Source organism: Cynocephalus volans, chromosome 8 (genome assembly GCF_027409185.1).
Source record: "Cynocephalus volans isolate mCynVol1 chromosome 8, mCynVol1.pri, whole genome shotgun sequence".
Taxonomy (NCBI): domain Eukaryota; kingdom Metazoa; phylum Chordata; class Mammalia; order Dermoptera; family Cynocephalidae; genus Cynocephalus; species Cynocephalus volans.
In genome coordinates this window covers 16,038,127-16,057,888 of record NC_084467.1, presented here as the reverse complement: position 1 = coordinate 16,057,888, position 19,762 = coordinate 16,038,127, and the positions used below count along the sequence as shown (strand labels likewise).

Below are 19,762 nucleotides of genomic sequence, written 5' to 3'. Positions count from 1 at the left end.
CCACTTCTAAAAAATTATTTTGAGAATCTCTGAGAGCCCTTGAAGCTAAAAAGAAGGTAATAATGATTATCATTAATTAAGTACTTACTATTTACTGGCTGCTTTAGGCATATTATCCCATTTAATATCCCAGTAACCTTGTAGATATTATTATCTCCAATTTACCAACGTGGGAAGGAGGTTTAGAGAGGTTAATTAACTTGTCTGAGTTTTACACAGTAGGAAGTGGCCAAACCTAGGTCTGTGTGACGTCAAGGTCCTGGATTTTTTGGCAGCTGGCCGGGACAGCGACCAAACCCTTGACTTTGGTGTTATAACACCTCATTCTAACCACCTGAGCCAACCAGCCAGTGCCTAAGGTCCTGGATCTTAATCATTCCATTTTACTGCTGCTGTGGGGCTCAGCTTCTGGGACCGTGTTATGAACTTATGACCTCATAAGTTTTTTGTGAAGACTGAAGAGGATAATGAGGGAGAGCTGCTTAGCAGGTGCCGACACCTGGCAGGTGTGCAGTGTGGGAGCCATTTCATGCCACTGGGATTCAGAGAAAGGATAGTGAATATGATGGGGGGTTGTAAAGTGGAGTTCCCGGAGAGGCGGTCAAGGTCAGATGGTAGCTCATGACAGAAAAGGTTGGTGCTGGCTCTGCCCACGTTTCATAAATGGTCCTCAGTCTCCTAAAGTCTAGACTCAGAAGGAAAGGGTGTCAGAGTTAGATGTTTGGGGGCTCTAACAAGACATGCAGAACTAGGCTGACCCTTTGGGGAGCCCAGAGAGGTCAAGAGACAGCCAGTTGGCGGCCAGGCTGGACTCGGGTCTGGGACCCCTCAGCCTTCACCTTAGTAAGAGGTTCGGGTTATGTTTCCTGTCGGGGGCTCTTTAAGTGCTGGGCGGGCCTGGTCTGGTCCAAGGAGAAGAGGCCCGTGGGGGATGCTGACCCAGACCTGTGGCCAGAATGTTGGCGGGCTGTCCCCCTCCCCTCCAACTCTTGTCTGACCAGCAACCAATGGACCCCGAAGAGGCCCACACCCAGCATTGGGGGGCGGTGCACCGCCTTCAGGATCAGAATGCCCAGGGAGGGGAAGTATCGTCATGAATGAGTGTCAGCCCCCAGGGTTGCTGTGGAGAGCCCTGTTTTACAGATGAGGAAACTAGGCTTGGAAAGAGGAGGTGGCTTCGTGAGGCGACTGGGATAGGAGGCCACAGAGTCAGGTTGGACATTTTTTTAAGACCAGAACTTTTTACGTCTCCCCATGGCATGCCCTATGACAGCCATGGGGGGGCGGGCAGAGCCACATCAGGGGACTTCTGATGACGCCTCCAATCCTCCTGCCCTGCAGTGCCCTCTAGAGTTGTTTGGGACATTGGAATCAACCTAGAATTTCTCTACTTGCTCTGGGATCGTTCAAGGGATCCGTGAGTTCCTCTCTGACAGGCAACTACCTTAGGGCCAGATCAAACCAATCAGGCCCCAGGGGACAGCTGGAAAAATCCTTAAAACTTTGAGAAAGACCCTTAGAAAACTTCTAGTCCAACCCCTTCTTGGTACGGATGAGGAAACTGAGGCCTAAGGAGGGGAGTGACTTGGCCAAGGTCGCGCAGTAGATTACTAGTGTTAATACCAGAACTCTTGTGAGGCCTGAGTGATCAAAAGCTTTCCTCCCAGTATTTTTCAGGGTCAGCAATATGGGAGCCCCTTGGAGCAATAAGCCAGTAATTTCAGTTCCAAGGGAGGGACATTCATCAGTTGATTCATTCATTCCTGGGAAGACCCTGTGGGTGCCAGGCACCAGGCCGTGTGGGTGTGAGCTCCCCCGCCCCATCTCCATGCCGACCTGGCTGCACCCTGGCCCTCTTCCTCCAGCTGGCTCTGGCACAAACAGCAGTGCTTTGCCCTTTCTGTGCGGGAAGCTCCAGCCGCCCCCCTGGAGTCTTTCTACTGTCTTCTCTCTCCAGGTGTAGCTGAGTCATGGCTCAGCCCCCAGACAGGGAGGTGGGGAGAGGAGGGGGCACAGGGTGTTGCTCCCACGTGTCAGCCCAAAAGGCCCGCCTGCGGGGTTAGGGCCTCCTGCCCGCTGGCCAAACCGGCCAACCCGCACTGGGGCAGCAGCGGGGGCCTCCCTTTTCTCACTTTGCTGGACCCTAGAAAGGCCTCGGTTACCCAGGGGCCACAGGCTGGCAGCCAAGTGCATTTGCTGCAGCTGTGCCCGGGTCTCAGGCTTGGGGAACCAGCCTGCCTTGGGGACTGCTCCGAGAAACACACCCCATGAGGACACGGGTTTCTGACACGCTCCCTCGTGGGTGTGGATGATGGCCGGTGGCTCTCATGTAAACCTTCCCGCAGCCTTAGGAGGAGGTGGTATTCTTATCCTTTATAACAGATGAGGAAACCGAGGCTCAACGTGCCTGAGTACACCAGCCCATTGGCACACAGTCAGTAGGGTGGAGATGGGACTTGAATCCAGGGGCCACTCTGCACAGCACACGTTCTTAACCTGTGCTTCACACAGGGCCTCATAATTTTTGTAATTAGAGGTGATTAAATCAGCTAAGGCCAGCAGTATTGTGTGGTGGTGGGGGGCCCAGGGGGCTTCTCCAGCAGGTTCTGCCCACCCTATGTCTGAGCAGAGTGTCGAGGGCCCACACCCTTCTCCACGGACCTGGACTCTGGACACGCCCCCCCCTGCCCTTGGCCCTTCCATCCTTGCTGCATCCCAGCTGGTTGCCATGGTGACCCGGCTCTGGCCCTGCAGCCAAGATGAGCAGTTACGTGGAAGGCAGTGCACAGCTGGTGGCCTTCACTCAGTGCCAGGGAGGGACCCTGGGGGCATCAGGAGACGGGGCGCAGCAAGCCTTCCTGGGCCTAAACGTAGAGTGGTGGGAGACCCCTGCTGTGATGGTCTCCTGAGGTTGCTCAGGCCCAAGCGTCCCTGTCCTCCTTACGACCTGAGTTCACTGAGCTCCCACTGAGTACCTGCAGTGTTTCTTTTAGACCTGTTCTCTTTTGCATTCTCATAATAGTATTGCGGAAACAGGATTTATTATCCCCATTTTACAGAAAAGGAAACTGAGACCTAGAGAGGCAAATTGACTTTCCCAATGAGCAAGTGACAGAACCAGGTTTCCAGCCTGAGTCTGCCTGCCTAAATAGGACACTGACTGAACAGGTTCTTTCTGAAGCTGGGAGCAACCATTCACCCACCTGGGCCTCCTAGGAGCCAGGCAGGGTTCTAGGTTCTGGAGGGTGGCCGCTCTCTGGGCACACGGCACCCCAGGGCTCCTGCTTTGGTCCTTTGTTCTCCTCACAGCTACCTCCTAGGTCAAGGTCAGCCCTTTGTCATTTCAAGCTTCAGTTACTGCAGGTTGCTCCAGCTCTCCCCATGCCTTGCCTCTGGAGCCTTCCATTGTCTGTGACCCCGCTAATAGCTGTGTGACCTTCCACAAGTCTCTTAACCTTTCTGTGCCTCGGTTGCTTATCTGTTCCATGAAACTCAGCCTTTCCTTCGGCTGGGTCTGGCTGTTTCCCCACTTCACCCTTTAGCAGATAGGGCCAGCCTGGGCTTGCCTCCCCACTCCACAGCGGGGGCTGGGACTCCTGAAGGTGCCCGGAGCAAAGCATCGGAGCTTCTGTGGCTCCAGCCAGCAGGGCCATTTGGCAGACAAATGCCTTTTGTCCTAGTTAATTCTGCTCTCACCAGAGTGATTTTATTTCCTCTCACACTTGAAAAATATTGCATTTCACAGCTCTGTGTCAGTGACAAAACAACTTGGCTGCCTGGAAAGTGAGCAGGGAGCAATTAGATAAATTAATCTACTGACTGCCATTGCACTGAGGGCTGCGGGCTATTTGAGCTGTGAGCCAAGGGGAGTTCTGGGCAGCAACTGGCCATTCACCTACCATGGTCCAAGGCTCTGGACCCAGCCCTTGGCTGACTACAAGGTCAGTCCAGGGAGCCGAAGCTGGCAGACTGAAAACCACCTTCATAATAATAGTACCAGCAACAACATCACGGACAGCAGCTGGTACTTTTCATGTGCCAGACACCGTGCTAAGGCTTGCATGTGCCTTATTTTACTGAGTCCTCACCATATCCCTCTGAGATAGGTCTCTCATACCCATTTCACAGAAGTGGACACTGAGGCTCAGGTTAACTCACCGACTCAGGTTAAGTCATTAACCAAAGGTCCCACAACAAGCAAGAAGCAGGGGTAAGCTTGAGGCTGGCTGCACCTGGAGCGAACTCCCTCCCTGTTGCAGGGTATCTGAGGTGCAGGAGGGCAAGGGGGCCTGGATCGGACCCTTCTCTCGTATTCCCTAGGGTTCCCCAGCCCCACCCCTAGCAGGCTGTGACCTGTCCGTCGTGCCCACAGCTGAAGGAGCACCCGGAGAAGGGCGTGTACGTGAAGGGGCTGTCCATGCACACGGTGCACAGCGTGGCCCAGTGCGAGCGCATCATGGAGACGGGCTGGAAGAACCGCTCGGTGGGCTACACACTGATGAACAAGGACTCGTCGCGCTCCCACTCCATCTTCACTATCAGCATCGAGATCTGCGCCGTGGGTATGCGGGGCTGCCGGAGGCAGGGGTGGGCCAGACAGCCCGAGCCGGTCCTGCGCTACTAGCCAGGATGCTTCCCCTCTCAGAGCCTCACGAGCCCCATTGGAAACTGGGAAGAGATGCTCTAACTGGCCGGAGGAAACACAAGAGGGAAACACGTGTTTCCGGGCTAAACAGCAGCAACATGATAGTGGCAGCCAATGCAGAGCACTTACTGTGTGCACCATCGCAGTTCCTCCCTACAGCAGCCCCAGGAGGCAGATACTGTGGCATCCCCATGGTACAGATGAGGAAATCAAGGTCACATGACTGGAAAGTGTCAGAGCTGGGTTTCTGTCCTGGGGGTCTGCACCCAGAGTGTGTGTCACTCAGACCCTGTGGATCCTCTTTCTCTGTAGCGTTCTCTACCCTTCAGTCCCCTCCCTCTTCCTTCTTTCTGGAAGAGTTACTGAGAACAGGAAGGAAAGAAACCCCCGTTTCTCTTGGGCCACTTGTAGGCCAGACGTTGTGCTGAGAACTTCATTCCATTTAAATCCCACAGCGACTCTAGAGACAGGCGTTGTAACTCTCATTTTACAGATGGGGAAACTGAGGCTCTAAGAAGTGAAGTGATTTGCTTGTTCAAGGTCCCACAACCACTAAGAGGTGGAGCAGGGATTCAAACCCAGGTCTTCCTGGTATCTGGATTTATTCCACTGACACTGCAGCTGCCTCCAAGACTGTGGTTCATTAGGAATAGAACTCCAAAAAAAAAAAAAAAAATGAAATTGCCGAGCCCGTGGCGCACTTGGTAGAGTGCTGCGCTGGCAGCACGGCGACGCTCCCGCCGCGGGTTCGGATCCTATATAGGACTGACCGGTGCACTCACTGGCTGAGTGCCGGTCACGAAAAAACGACAAAAAAAAAAAAAAAAAAAAGGAATAGAACTCCAAAGGGCAGTGGAGCAGGAAGCAGCCTCAGCCCAGTGAAGAACATAATTCTGGAGACATCCCTGACCGGGGGTCGGGGCCTGGGCTGATGGAACCTCTCACCGCACTGCCCAGTCTGCGGTCCCTGGTGCTTGCTGGGTGTGGGACCATCAGTCTGAGTGCCCCTGGGGTGCCCATCTGGGGAGGGTGGGACCGGGGTGGTTACAGCTGGTGTGATGCAGCTGGGGGAGGGGCAGGGACTAGGGCAGCTGAGGACCCATCAAGAGAGCAGGTGTGTGGGGTACACCTTGGTCTTGCAGGAGAGCTTGAAGGATGGAGCAGGCTGCCTGCCAACAGCCTCCTGAACATTTTTAAAGATATTTATTGTTTTCCTTATAAAATAGTATAAGCCCAATAAAGGTATTTAGAAAGTAGAGGAAGTTAGGGAAAAATTACTCATAGTTCTGATACCTCAACACGACTAACATTTAAGCATATTTTCATTTGATCCTTTTTTTTTTCCCATGAGAATTTTAAGCACAATTGAAGTCTTGTGCTTTGTGTAGCTTTTTCCCTGTTTCATTTCCCATGCCACCACCAAGCATTTTCCCACATTATCTTCACCCTTTGTCATGGCCATGTGTGGTGGCTGGAGGACAGGCCATGGCTCATGCCTTTGCTGACCAGTCCTCTACGAAGGTTAAAGTTGTTTCCAGGTTTTCAGAGCTGTGAGTAATGCATGATGAGCATCTTTGTGCACAAAGAGTTTTCTGCTTTGAGAGTCATTTTCTCTTTAGATTCCCTGGAATGGACTGTTGGAGCAAAGGAAACAAACATGGTTAAAGCTCCCGGTACGTTCTGCAAAGAGCTTTGCAAAAAGGTGGTGCCAGGTTTCTCCATCCGCTCTTTTAATAGCCTGAAGAATCGAGCCCCTTGCACATCCATCCATGCCTCTACTGAGTACCGGCCGGACTTTATTTCCCTACTTCATGTTGCTGTGCTCCTGGACATAACTGAGGCAAATTCTGGTTTTAACTGGCAGGAAAGTAAGGAGGAAGCCCCTACCCCTGTCTCTGCTCTCTTCTTGCCAGCTAGGGGTTTGGGCCAGTCCACTGATAAATCAGAAGTGAAAGATTTTTACCTTCAGCTCATCTGGAATAGTTTATGGTGTAGTCTAGTGACAGTAAGAATTGTGAGCAGCACTAAGAGCAGCAAGCTGTCATTTAAGGAGCACTGGCTACGTGCCAGGCACAATCTTGAGCCCTCTGCACATATGCTACTGCTGAAATCTTCACGACAGCCCTTTAAGGGGGGGGGGGTTATCCCCATTTTATTGAAAGGCTGAGGCTTTGAGTCAAGTGAAGTTATTTCTCCAAATTTCACAGCTACTAAGGAATAGAATTGGGATGGGACCCTCCATGTCTATGTCTTCAAAACCACTGCTTCTGAGCCCAATGCTACTAGCCAGTGCTAGGCTCTCCTGTCACGCTTGACACCCAGGTCCACCCTGCCAGCACAGCTGTAGTCCCTGCAGAACTGGGCTTATTCTTAGGGGAAACCAACACCTGCTGTGTGTTGGCCTGCGGGTGCAGACCCTGTAAGAATGTGCCACCAGTTTACTTACTCCCCACAACACCCAGCCCTACTGGGAGCTATTGTCAGTCCCATTTTGTTGACATAAGAAGTTGGGGATCAGAGAGGTGCTTGGCTCTGCTGATGTCACACAGCAAGGTGGAGGCAGGACTGGGATGGGAACTGGGGCCAAGAGTTGCATTAAAGGACGAACTCCCTGGTGAACCAGTCACATCCCCCACCCTCTGCCTTTGGCCTCTCAGGATGTCCGCAGGAGCTGTTGTGTAGCTGCAAGGAATCCTGCTGCACTCACAGAATAGTCTGTAACTCCTGGCCCCTGCTCCCTGAGTCAGACAGCCCTGGGTTCTGATCTTGGCTCCATCTCTTAGCAGCTGTGTGGCCTTGGGCAAGTCTCATACCCTTTCTCAGCCTCAGTTTTCTCATCTGTAAGATGGATACAATAATGCCATCTCCTTCATGGGCCTCCTGTATGGCTGAAATGAAACCCTCGGTGGCTGGCGGGCAGTCAGTACCCAGTGGCTAACTGCCCGCATGGTCGTGGGGGTTCGCCTAAGGCCCCCGCCCCTCTGCCGGGTCTCTCTGCAGATGAGCGGGGCAAGGACCACCTCCGGGCAGGCAAGCTGAACTTGGTGGACCTGGCGGGCAGCGAGCGGCAGTCCAAGACGGGTGCCACAGGGGAGCGGCTCAAGGAGGCCACCAAGATCAACTTGTCACTGTCGGCGCTGGGCAACGTCATCTCGGCCCTGGTGGATGGGCGCTGCAAACACATCCCCTTCCGGGACTCGAAGCTGACGCGGCTGCTGCAGGACTCGCTGGGTGGCAACACCAAGACGCTGATGGTGGCCTGCCTGTCACCCGCCGACAACAATTACGACGAGACGCTGAGCACGCTGCGCTACGCCAACCGAGCCAAGAACATCAAGAACAAGCCACGCATCAATGAAGACCCCAAGGACGCACTCCTTCGCGAGTACCAGGAGGAGATCAAGAAGCTGAAGGCCATCCTGGCCCAGCAGATGAGCCCCAGCAGCCTGTCGGGTAGGACAGCCGGGGCACGTGGCAGGGAGGGTCAGGGCCGAGGACAAAGGTTTCTTCCCTGTCCTCCTGCCTCCACTTCCATCTGAGACGTGGTGGAAGCCATATCCTCACCTCCCCTCAACTTCATGTGAGCGTGTCTTTTGAATAGTCAGGGACAGCCCTGGTTGGCATCTGCTTGTCAGTGCCCAGGAAGAGGCCAGTCTGTCTGGCCTGGCCCATCTATCGCAGGCTTGTGACCTGCTCTCCACTGCGGGCTGCTCATCGTCATCCTCCCGTCTGCCTGCTGTCTCTGGCAGCGTCGTGATGCTGCATTGCTCAGCAGCTGGGTGACTCGCTTCCCACGTCCCGCCCCTGCTCCCAGCTGGGCACTTGTCATCGCAGCTTTCACGCCCAGGCGCTCAGCTGTCATCTGACAGGTGGAAATGCACCCCTGGGGCAGAGGACTGCAGGGCCCTTGGATGGAGGGATTCTAAGGTTTTCTTTATCTTAGAATCTCTTGGGGAATGGATCACAAAAGAGCCTGGGTCCATCTGTCCATTCGTCCACCTCCCACCCACCCTCCTCTCCATCCAGCTGTTTACCCATTTCTCCACCTCCCCTGTCATCAGCCTACCCACCTTCCCACCCACCCATCCATACATCTACCCTCTCTTCTATTCACCCATCCACCCATCCACCCACCCACCCATCTATTCACCCATCCACCCATCCATCCATCTGCCCATCTATCCATCCACCACTTCACCCATCTATTCATCCATCCACCCATTCATTCATTCACCCATCCAACTTACCTTACTTCCTTCCATCTACTCGTCCGTCCGTCCATCCATCTACCCAACACTCACTGATACACCCATCCATCCATCCACCCTTCCTTCCTTCCGTCTTTCCATCCTTTCATTCACCTGTCCATCCATCTGTCCATTCTTCCTCTCTTCCTTCCTTCCTTCTTCCAACCACCCACCCACCCATCCATCTATCCTTCCATCCATTTAATCTACTCATCCATTCACCCGTTCTGACCACCCACCAATCCAGCCTTCCATCCATATATCCACCCATTCGTTCATTCCATCCCGTCATCCATTCTTTTATCTTTTTACGCATCCATCCGTCCATCCATCCATCCAAAGTTCCCTGAGCACCTCCTCTGTGGGTGGACCTGTGCTGGGCACTGGAGACAGAGATGAATCATATCGGGGGGTAGCTGACCTCCTGGGAGAGAAGGACACTCCAGCAGACCATCACGTGCAGCAAGACAAACTCTGGGGCAGAGGGCTGTGCAGGGTAGAAAGAAGTACATGCAAGGTTTATTTGCAGGGGGATGTGGTCAGTCAGGGAAGGCTTCACAGAGTAGACAGTGATTGAGCTGCCTCTTGGAGGATAAGAAATTTCTCTGTTAGGATGAGAGTGGCCAGTGTGTGCATAGATGCACCAAACTCTAAGGGTGCATTTGGGGAACTGGAAGTACTTCTGCTGGCTGCATAGGGAGGAGGCTGGTGGGAGACGGTCAGGCAGAGGCTGGTGGTGCTGGAGTGGAGGGGCCTCGAACACCACAAAGAGGGGTTCCAGGCTGGCATTTGCCTTCCCCCTCTTCCTCTGTTCCCCCTGACCCTACCCACCCCTAGATTCGTAAGGCGAGGACAGAGGCAGAAGTGGTGAGAGGTACCAGGAGGGGGTGGGGAGGCTCTGCTGGTGGCTCCCCAAACCCAGCAGCTAATATTTGAACGGCCTTCTGGGGTCGGGGCTGCTGGCGTCCTGTCTTCCCGGATTAGGAGCGTGGAGCTCAGCAAGCTGAAGTGGCCGGGTGGTGCTGGGCAGAGCTGAGAGCCAAGCAGTGAACAGCCAGCTCACCTCTCGCTCCTTGGATAAGCAGCTTAGCCCCTGTGAGCCTCAGTTTACTCATCTGTAAAGTGGAGAGAATAACGGCACCTGCCTTGTGTGGTTGGGAGGCAGGTGGGAGAGTCCCTGAGAGTGGGTGTGTGGGCTTGGCACGGAGTTGGCCCAAAGGGCTCCACACACGACACACCTGCTAGCGCTTCCAGGGGGCTGGACACCAGGGTGTCCCACCCCGGGCTCTGTGCGCTCCCCACCCCGCACCCCTCCACCCCAGTCCTCCCTCTGGTCACTGGCCAATTTCTCTCCTTCCCTTGTAGCAAAACTTGGCACATTTGTCTCCTTTTTCTGGTCCCATTTCTCCCCCTCCCCACTGAAGCTGCCCTGTCGCTGGTGGCCCGTCCTCAGGCAGGCCTCGCCTTGCCTCTCCGCATCGATTGGCTTGGCTGGTCTCCCTCTTGGAACTCTGGCTTCCTGGTCACCCGGGGTCCTGCTTCCCCTCCTGCCTCTCCAGCTGCTCCCCCGCCGGCCCCCAGGCCTCCCCTCTCCCTACCTCCTAACGCCACCGCCGGGCTATCCCCAGTGTCAGTCCCAAGCCCTCTCCTCTGTCTACACTCGCTGCTGAGGGGGTTTCACCTGGTCTCATGGCATTCACCGTCACCTCTGTGCTGCTGTCTCTCCCATGTGGACCCCCAACCTGGCCGTGAGATTTGTGTCTGAGTATTAATTTGTAAAGGTGACCGAGTGATAATAGGGCGAGGTCAGTGCCACTGAAAGGAAACTTGAATGTTACTCGCAGTTGCCCTGGAGATGAGATGATGAGAGGACACGCAGGACCACGGGGGAGGCACCAGGGTCGCTCACGAGGCAGGAGCCATTACTGGGGTTTCCATGGGAAGGACATGGCGGGGGAGATGGATTAGCACTGGCTCGTTTGAATCATTCCAGTGGGCTTTGTGGCCTGGGGGCTGTCCTAGTTGTCTGGTACCTGGCCCTGGGTTTGTTTAGGGGGGGGACATATTGGTGTGAGGTGTCAGAGTTGACAAAGGAGGTGGCAGGGGGAGGGGGCTGTGGACTTGGGATGAGTTGGCTTGAATATGAAAGGTGGCTCCCTGCAGGTTGTTTACTGTCTCTAGGAATTAGTTAGCCCTCAGCCAGCAAGTCCCCTAAGATGTCAAAACATCATAAAATATAGAAAAAAAATTAAAAGCCTTAATACACCATGTCCTCTGAATTCCACACTTAACTCGCAGCTGTTTAAATAAGCTAATAAGCATTTCAAAGTGAAGGCGTCCCATGCTGAGCTCCTGGTCGCCCCAAATCTGCTTGCCTTGCACTGTCCCGCCAGCTACTGGTGACTCAGTCCTTCCAGGTGTTGAAACCACAAACCTCGGGGTCGTCCTTGGCTTCTGGCTTTCTCTCAAATCTGTGTCCAATCTGCCAGCAGATGCCGTTGTCTGGAATCGCCCACAGCTAGCCCCTGGCCTGAGCAGCTGGCACCTCTCCCCCAGCTTACTGCAGGGGCCCCTGGCAGGTCCCCTCAGTGCATTCTCCACACAGCAGCCATGATCTGGCCTCGCTCCCTCTCCAGCCTCCCCTCCGCCTCCTGGAACATGCCTGCCTTGGGGCCTTCGCATTCTCTGTCCCGGTCTGTCTGGAAAGCTCCTCCCCAGAATCTCTGCCCGCCTCTGCCTCCTCCCTCCAGTGCTGCTTGCTTTTTTTTTTTTTTCTTTTTTTTAAAAGATGACCGGTAAGGAGATCTTAACCCTTGACTTGGTGTTGTCAGCACCAGGCTCACCCGTTGAGCTAACCGGCCATCTCTATATAGGATCCGAACCCGTGGCCTTGGTGTTATCAGCACCGCACTCTCCCGAGTGAGCCATGGGCCGGCCCCCAGCGCTGCTTTCATCTCACCTGGACTGAGGTCACTGAGCTGTTTAAGTCGCGATCCTCCCTCTGGCTCTTACTTCCAAGCACCCTCCCTGCTTTTTCTTCTTAGAACGTGTCACCTTGTAACATGCTACACATTTTGCATATTTATTTATTTTTTCCTCTTTCCCATGTGGAGTTTGCTCAGAGCTGCATCCTCAGTGTCTAGAACATCTAGGTGTCCATATATATATGGAGGACAAGCTTAGCATTTTACATAGACTCACGTTTGAAGTGAGTTCAGTACTTTGAGGTCTTCATGAATGGCTGTGTAGTTGTCTTCTAACGGATTCTGCTTAGTTCCTGTGCGCTGGGTGCCCTTGGCCTCAGCTCCCCATTTCTGTTTTTCTCCCAGCCCTGCTGTCCAGTCAAGTGTCCCCAAGCTCTGTCCAGGTTGAAGAGAAGCTGTTGCCCCCACCTGTGATTCAACATGACACGGAGGCCGAGAAGCAGCTGATCCGGGAGGTGAGACCTGAGAAAGTGGGAGAACGGGTGGCAGGTGGGCCCTCAGGAAGCTGAGCGCTGCCGCCTCGGGCTGAGGGGGTCCCAGCTCCTGCATGGTGTCATTCCACCTTCACCAGCAGTGGTGTTGCTACTACAGTCCCTCTTTTGTAGCTGAGAAAGCTGAGGCTCAAAGAGATGCCATGACTTGCTCAAGGTCACACAGCTAAGGGGAGCCAGAGATGGGATTTGAACTTGGGCTCGTGACTGCCCTTCATGAGGAGGATAGAGAGGGATGTGGGGTGTCTCCAGGAGCATGGTCTCTCCTGCGCACTGAAGGACGGGGTGGCTGTGCACTGATGGAAGTGGGGAAGGCATCTCTGGTGATGGGAATGGCCCGTGCAAAGGCGAGGTGGTCAGCATGGAGGGGTGTCCGTCCTCTCAGCAGCTGCCGAGCCCGAGGCTCAGAGCAGGCCAGCCTGTTTGATCAGTGGGTGGCTGCAGTGTTGGCCTCCTGGACAAAAGCTGTCACCTGGGGCACCTGAGTCCTCTCACGTGTGTGCCTCCTGTATCCCAGAAAAGCAGCAGGGCAGGTGACAACCCTGTTTCCAGTGCAGAGCTGATTCCTGAAGGGGGACTTGCAGCCAGATGTGGCAGAGCCTTGTAACCCCTGGCTTAGGCTCCATCTCGGACTCCTGGCTCTCTAGGTTTCCCAAAGTCCCTGCCATTTGAAAGCTGCATTTGGAGACCTGAGCATGTGCTGGAGTTTGACATTTGCCAGTCCCTTAAGGGCACTGGCTTTTCCTGATGGCAAACCTAATGCCAGGCAGGGACAGCTCTGCAGGGGCTGGGCCTGGAGGTGTCCACAGCTGGGCCACCCTGGCCACTCAATGGATGACCTCAGTTGGATCAGCTCTCAGCCCCCAGAAGCCCCTGTCAGGCTTTGGGGGCCTTGGACCCAGCTTCTGGGGAGCAGACTGGGTAAACTCCAGGGTCCCAGTCCTGTGGGCTGGAAGGCTGGGAGAAATCCACCAGAGTCCCCAAGTGCCTCCCCATGATGGGTGGAGGCCTTTTCAGTTTGGGGAGGAGCTGAGTGATGCCCCCACCACCCCGTGGACACCACCCTGGCCCTCTGGAAGTTCTGGGGGTTCAGCTGCTCACTCTGCCTGTTCACCTGCTGGTCTGGGGGAGATCCAGGTGTCAGGTCGATCTCTGGAGCCCTGGAGCTGGCTCTGGGGAGTAGTCAGCAGGAGGGGGCCTTTGGGGCTGGCTGAGCACTAGCCCACAAAACGAGATGTCATGCTTTCGGGGTCTGGAGTGGGCATGGAGTCGCGTAGCGGCCGGTGGGCTTTGGTCACAGACAGAAGAGGGCTGCCCAGGAGCTGGGATGGAAGCTCCCCCCCCCCCCCCCCCCCCCCCCCCCCCCCCCCCCGCCCAGGAAGCACAGTTGGGTGGGCGGGTGTCCCAGCTGTCCAGTACGTGGCACTGCCGCCCCCTTGTGGTCACCAGGGAGAAGAGAGGCTGTACCAGGCAGTCTGCTCTGAGATGACAGAGATGGGAGGGTCCTTCTCTCCTGGGGACGGGGGTCTCCCGTGTCCTCTTCATGGTGCAGCCTAGTGGACACTGTCAGATGCCGCTGCCACCAAGATTCTGTTTACTGACCCTGGAGTGTGTTCTGTGAGCCACGCTTGGGGGAGAGTTGTCTGTCCTCCTTCGCTCCCTGCCCTTTGTTCTTTCGCTGTGACGGGGACTGTGCTTTCCCTTCCATTCCTGAGCCCCAGGACAAGGGAGGAGGCCCCTCTGTGGAGGGGACAGGGCGCAGGCCGGGAGTTGCTCAGACGTGACTCGAGGTGTGACTCTGTGGGCTTCAGTCTCACAGCGGGGGAGTCTACTGGAGGATTTGAACTGGAAGATTCCAGGGTCCATCCAGCTTTGACATTCTGCAAATCTCGTTCTTATGGGCTCCATGACCTGGGGCAGGTTGTTTAAGCTCTCTGAGCCTCTGTCTCCTCATCTGCAGAATGGGTATCATGGCAGCTTTCCTGCTGTTTCACACGGACTGTCACAGGATAAGATGAGGGTCGTCTTCTCATCACTGGGTTATGTGATAAGTACCAAGTAGGAGTTGGGGGTCCAGGCATGCACTCCAGTCCCCCGTTCAATCCCCACTAAGCACATTCTGAGCACCTGCTAGGTGCTGGGCACTACAGCTGGAGGGCACGTGAGGCCGGCGGAGGGGGGTGGTGTTTACATATTGGAAGTAATAGAGCATGTTTTGTAGACTGTTGGGAATGACCTAGTTCAGAGGGAGAAGTCGCGGCATGGAAGGGAGACAGAGGGCTGGAAGCACAAAGTCCTCGAGGGTGGGTATCAGAAGCCTGACTATTTGGTGTGTCCTGGCAGTTCTGCTTCCTGCCTGTACTGATTGGGCAGATATTTATTGAGTCCCTGCTCTGTGCTAGGCACTGAGGCTACAAGAAAGGGTGACCCTTGCTTTACAAAACAGAAGTGTCCATCCTGGTAGGGGAGTCAGGGACTGAACTTGTAATCAAATAAGTAAAGAGAAGAATGGAAGCCCAGGATGCTAGGAAGAAAGGGGTGCAGTGACAGAAGGTGGTGGCAGGGTGGTCTTCAGAGAGGGTGGCCAAGGAGGGCCTCCCTGAGGGCATTGCCAAGCTGAGGCCTGGGGAAGAGCCTGCCAGGGAGCAGGCAATGGCCTGAGGCAGGGTGGAAGTGGCGTGTCCAGGAGTGGCAAGTAGCCAGGTGGTCAGGGGGTGGGCAGGGCCAGACCAGGTTGGGGAGCAGATCATGTTGAGGGCTTAGGTCTTACTCATGAACATGGGGAGCCACTGACAGATCCTAAGCAGGGGAGGAGCCTGTTCTCACGGGTATGAGCGTGGAGGTGGGAGGACCAGGTGGGAGGCTGTTTGGACAAGAGCTGGAGGTGATCGCAAAGATGGAGAGAAAAGAGGATGAATAAAAATCTGTTTTGTCGTGGGTGGGTTGCAGACCATTGGGTGAAAACATATTTGTCAACGCAGAAAGGTGCTCATGATGTATTGTTATGTGGAAAAACTAGACTGCAAATAATACATACATTATTAGCCCATTCAAAATGCAGAGAGAACGGTGCAGAAGGGTCTTTGCCAGCAAGGAATTGTCACAGTGTTGTAATTTATCCTTTTGGCTTATTCATATTTTCTGTATTCTTTGAGTAATGTTGTGTTTGGAGTGCTGATGAAATGCTGCCCCCTCTGGTCTCCCCCACCCACCCAGGAGTACGAACAGCGCCTGGCCCAGCTGAAGGCCGACTACGAGGCAGAGCAGGAGTCCCGGGCCAGGCTGGAGGAGGACATCACTGCCATGCGCAACTCGTACGACGTGAAGCTGTCCACGCTGAAGGAGAGCCTGCGGAAGGAGACAGGTGGGCCCGCGTCCCGGGCTGAGGCCAGCGAGCCCAGCCTGCCCAGCCTGCCCAGCCTGCCTTCCTCCTCCTCGTAGCAGCTGGCATCTGTAGAGATCCTGCTACACACCAGGCTCAGTTTCACCCTCACAACAGTCCAGTGACGTTGATACCACAACTCCCCTCATTTTATAGACAAGGAAACACAGGCACAGAGAGGGGAAGCAGCTTGCCCCCGGTCACACAGCTGGTAAAGTGGAGCCAGGATCTGAACCCAGGCAGTCTGGCCCCAGAGCCGTGTTCTCACCCACACGCTGTATCATGATGGTGTGGCTGCAGGTGGGGCCCGCTGCTCAAGGCTGACCTAGAGTTGTGAAGTGTCACCCTTGTTTTAGAGGTCAGCCCCTGTTCCGAGTTTCTGCATTTTCTAGTCTCTCGCTTTTGAGCCTATCTGTCACCAAAGCAGCTACACCCCATAGTAAGGACTCAGTGATTAACTTTTTCCTGTCTGGAAGTTTTGTCTTCTTTTTGACATTCTAGGGTGTTCCACCCGCCAGTCTCATTCACACACATTTGCTGCCAGGAAGCCCAGACGTCTAGCGCTGAGGAAAATATTGTAAAGTCCAGTCTTGTCATGAGGACAATACTGATGGCTTCGTCGGTGCCATTTGTTGGCATTGCTGTGTGCCGGGTGCTGTGTAGAGGCTTTACCTGCCCCCCTCCCACTACCCTTCCCCACAATCCAGTGAGGAAGGACCCCCTGAGTCCTCACATAACAGTTGTGGAAACCAAGGCTGATAGAGGTTCAGGCCATTTAGCTGGGGAGGAGATGTCATATTTCAGCAAAGGGAAAATCAGGACCCTCTCAGGGCAGCCTGGGACACAGCTCTAAAGAAATGGATGGGGGATGTAAGAGAGGTGATCTGAAGCCCCCTGAGCTGGGAGCACTAAGGAGGCCTGTGTGAGCATAGTCCCAGCCAAGCTGGTGCCACTCCTGGTGGAGACCCAGAGAAAGAGGGAAGGGGAAGACTCTAGCATTTTCTGTCCTTCAGAGCATTCCCTTCAGATAATTTGAATATTAGGCTTCCAAGTGATCTTCATTTGGTTTCTGTAGTGCTAACGTTTATCCACATCATTCATTTAACTCCCACAGATCTAGCATATTCTGTGGACAAGAGCCCTGAGCTGGGCACTCCAGCATGGGCATCTAGGGGTCTTGGGTATGAAATCTGCTGATCAGGAGCTGTCAGCTTCTGAAGGCAGTGAGACCCACAGGGAACCTGCTAATGTGTGAAGAGCAGTCCCGGGGCAGCATCAGAGGCTGGGGAGGTCAGAGAACGGAAAGATCACAATGCTGGTCAGGGAAGGCTTCCTGGAAGAGGTGGAAGGAGGCAGGGTTTGAGTTCTGATGGGGGAGAGGGCCCTGGGGCAGAGATGGGAAGGCATGCTGGCTGTCGCCAGACTCTGCGGAGCCTGGGAGGCTCTGTCTCTTCAGATGGTCTCTTTGAGACAGTGGGCTTGAGGCCAACTTCCCGGGAAGAGTCCCCTCCTTCTAACCTTCTAAAGAACTAAAGGAAGTTCCCCATTTTGCAGAGGCTGTCCTGAAAGCGGAAGTCCTCTACAAGGCTGAGGCTGTATCCAGGGCTGAGGTTGCCAATAAGAGGGAGTACTCACCTGCTTTCCACCATGAGATGGCCACAAAACCCCAGGTCTTCTCCATGCCTGATGCTCCGTCCAGTGCCAGCGTCTCCAACACTGAAACTTCTTCCAGGTTTGAGGAGCTGCCCAAAGCGGAGCCCTCCAAGTCAGAGATTTCTTTTGGGTCCAATGAGTCATCCACACTTGAAGGATCCTCTGTGTCCGAGGCCTTCCCTGGGCCCGAGGAACCCTCCAGCCTGGAGTTCTCTGTGCCTGAGGGACAGCCTAAGAGCAAATACTTCTCAGATGAGTATCTCAGCCAGGAGGCCATTGGGTCCCTGCTGGAGGATGACCGCCACCTCCAGGAGGAGGACCCTCAGCTGACACCCCTGCAGATGCTGTCAGGCCTGCAGGACCCATTCGCTGAGGTGGAAGCCAAGCTGGCCAGACTCTCCTCCACTGTGGCCAGGACAGACGCACCCCAGGTGGATGTCCCCAAGTTCCCTGTGCAGGTAGCTGATGCAAAATTGAGCAGGCTGAGCTTGCTGGGGGCACGGAGGTCATTGTGCACACACAGAACTTCTGACCTCTGCTGCTCTGGTAGCACCTCCGCTGTATCTGCTGTGGCTTGGGCGCTGGTGGCCAGCTCAGGGGCACTAGTATTGGGGGTCTGGGAAGAGAAGCTCTGTCTGATGCTCTGTGAGTCAGAAAGTTGAGACTGAGATGCACGGGTATGCCAGGTGGGCACCTGTTCTGCTGACAGAGGGACACCTGTGCTGGGGGTTAGACGGAGCTCCCAGGCCTGAAAGAGCCAAGGGAGACCCTGGTCACCCCTCCTGCTGTGCATGGCTGGCGGGGGCTGCCTCTCCGTGACCACCAGGGGCTCCTTTTCAACCCTCTTCTTCTATGTTTTAAAAGTTTCCTCTTTTCTTCCCTCTTCGTTCTCCTCTTTTTTCTTTGTGTAAGAGCCCAGGCCTTTGAATCAGACAGACCTGGGTTCAAGTCCCAGCTCTACCACTTACGTGGTCACGTGGCCTTGGGCGGCTACCTTTCTGGGCCTCGGTTTCCTCATCTGTCCAGTGGGGATGCTGATGTGTGCTTCAGGTGGGATAGGGCAGGCAGTGCTCCTGGGACCCAGCAGGTGCTGATGACGGGCCCTGCTCTCAGCAGTGCCAGGAAGGAGGAGGTTGTGGGTTGGCGAGTGGTCTGGGGCAGTTGAAGCAGAGGTCACAGTGGGGGAGTAGGGGATGGTTCTGGCCCAAACCATCCCTCATGCTCTCACCCTGTTCTCCTCCAAGCACCCCTCCCTGACAGACCTGCTGGAGCCCAGTGACGTCAGGTCTGAAGCTGAGGTGGCCGATGGCTTTCTGCCCAGGACTGTGAGTACCTCCCTGGGCCAGGCCTCTGTGGCAGGCCCGGTTCTGTCCAACTTCCTGTGAGACTCCGGCTCGTCTCCTCCCTCCTTGGGCCTCAGTTTCCTCATCCATGAATGAGTCAGGGACAACCACCCTAGCCTTCCCCGGGCTTGTGGCACATGGCCCTGGGCCAAGCAATGTTCAAATTGGAGGAATTGTCTGACCTCTTATTATGGATGGGAATAAGAGGCCCGTTGTTCTGGATGGCGACTTTCAAACTTTCCTTAGCCATGGAGTGGAGGCCCAGGGTGTGCAGAGGACGAGGGCTGCAGGTCAGGGCTGGTGACCCTGAGGGACTGTCAGGGAACCCCTGTGGGGGCGTGGAACCCGGTCTGAATACCTCTGCTTTTGGAGCCCGGCCCTCTCCTCTGCTGAAGACACAGCAGGCTATGGGGTGTGAGAGGAAGGCTTTAAGAAAGGCCACCGCGCCTCTGGACTTGAGCACTGGGTGGGACTGGGACACCGCAGGGTCTCAGGGGGCGGTAGGTGGAGTGGCCGGGGAGGTCCTGGCTAGACAGCCACATTGAGGTGGGACCCAGCCCAGAAGGAGGGGCCAGGGAAGAGCAGCAAGCACAGGGGACAGCAAATGCCAAGGTCCTGGGGTGGAAAGATCTGGACTTTGATGAGGCCAGGGTGGTGGCAGCTGGGACAGGGGTGGGTGGCGGGGTAGGCCGGGGAGGCAGGGAGCAGGACAGTGTGGCAGCCATGGAGGGAGCTGGGCTTTCCTGCGAGCGCAATGAGAAGCCCTGAGGGGTTGTCATCAGGACAGGGCTGCGATCAGCCTGCAGTTTAAGGAGGTCACCCCGGCTGCCGCATGGAGGCTGGATTGTGGGGGGCGAGAGAGGAAGCTTGGAGACCGTGTGGGGGTGTTGGTGGAAATGGAGGCAGTAAGAACTCGCGTGGGTGCACTTTTGTATAACTGGGTGTCTCTGAGCCAGAGGTAATCTGTCCCCAACTGTAGGGTGGGATGGGGACACAGTGCCCGCTTTTGGGACAGAG

General features: G+C 55.2%; 1 protein-coding gene across 2 annotated transcripts in view; it reads left to right on the top strand.

The window, feature by feature from the left end:
• The window catches only part of KIF17 (kinesin family member 17), a 40,673-nt gene that overhangs the window by 6,066 nt on the left and 14,845 nt on the right, over nucleotides 1-19,762 (top strand). For both annotated transcript variants that reach the window (XM_063106302.1, XM_063106303.1), the window contains exons 4-9: nucleotides 4,373-4,562; nucleotides 7,646-8,098; nucleotides 12,222-12,331; nucleotides 15,584-15,731; nucleotides 17,304-17,860; nucleotides 18,647-18,727. In XM_063106302.1, coding sequence (XP_062962372.1) covers nucleotides 4,373-4,562; nucleotides 7,646-8,098; nucleotides 12,222-12,331; nucleotides 15,584-15,731; nucleotides 17,304-17,860; nucleotides 18,647-18,727 — 1,539 coding nt within the window. The remainder of the gene's footprint in view (nucleotides 1-4,372; nucleotides 4,563-7,645; nucleotides 8,099-12,221; nucleotides 12,332-15,583; nucleotides 15,732-17,303; nucleotides 17,861-18,646; nucleotides 18,728-19,762) is intronic.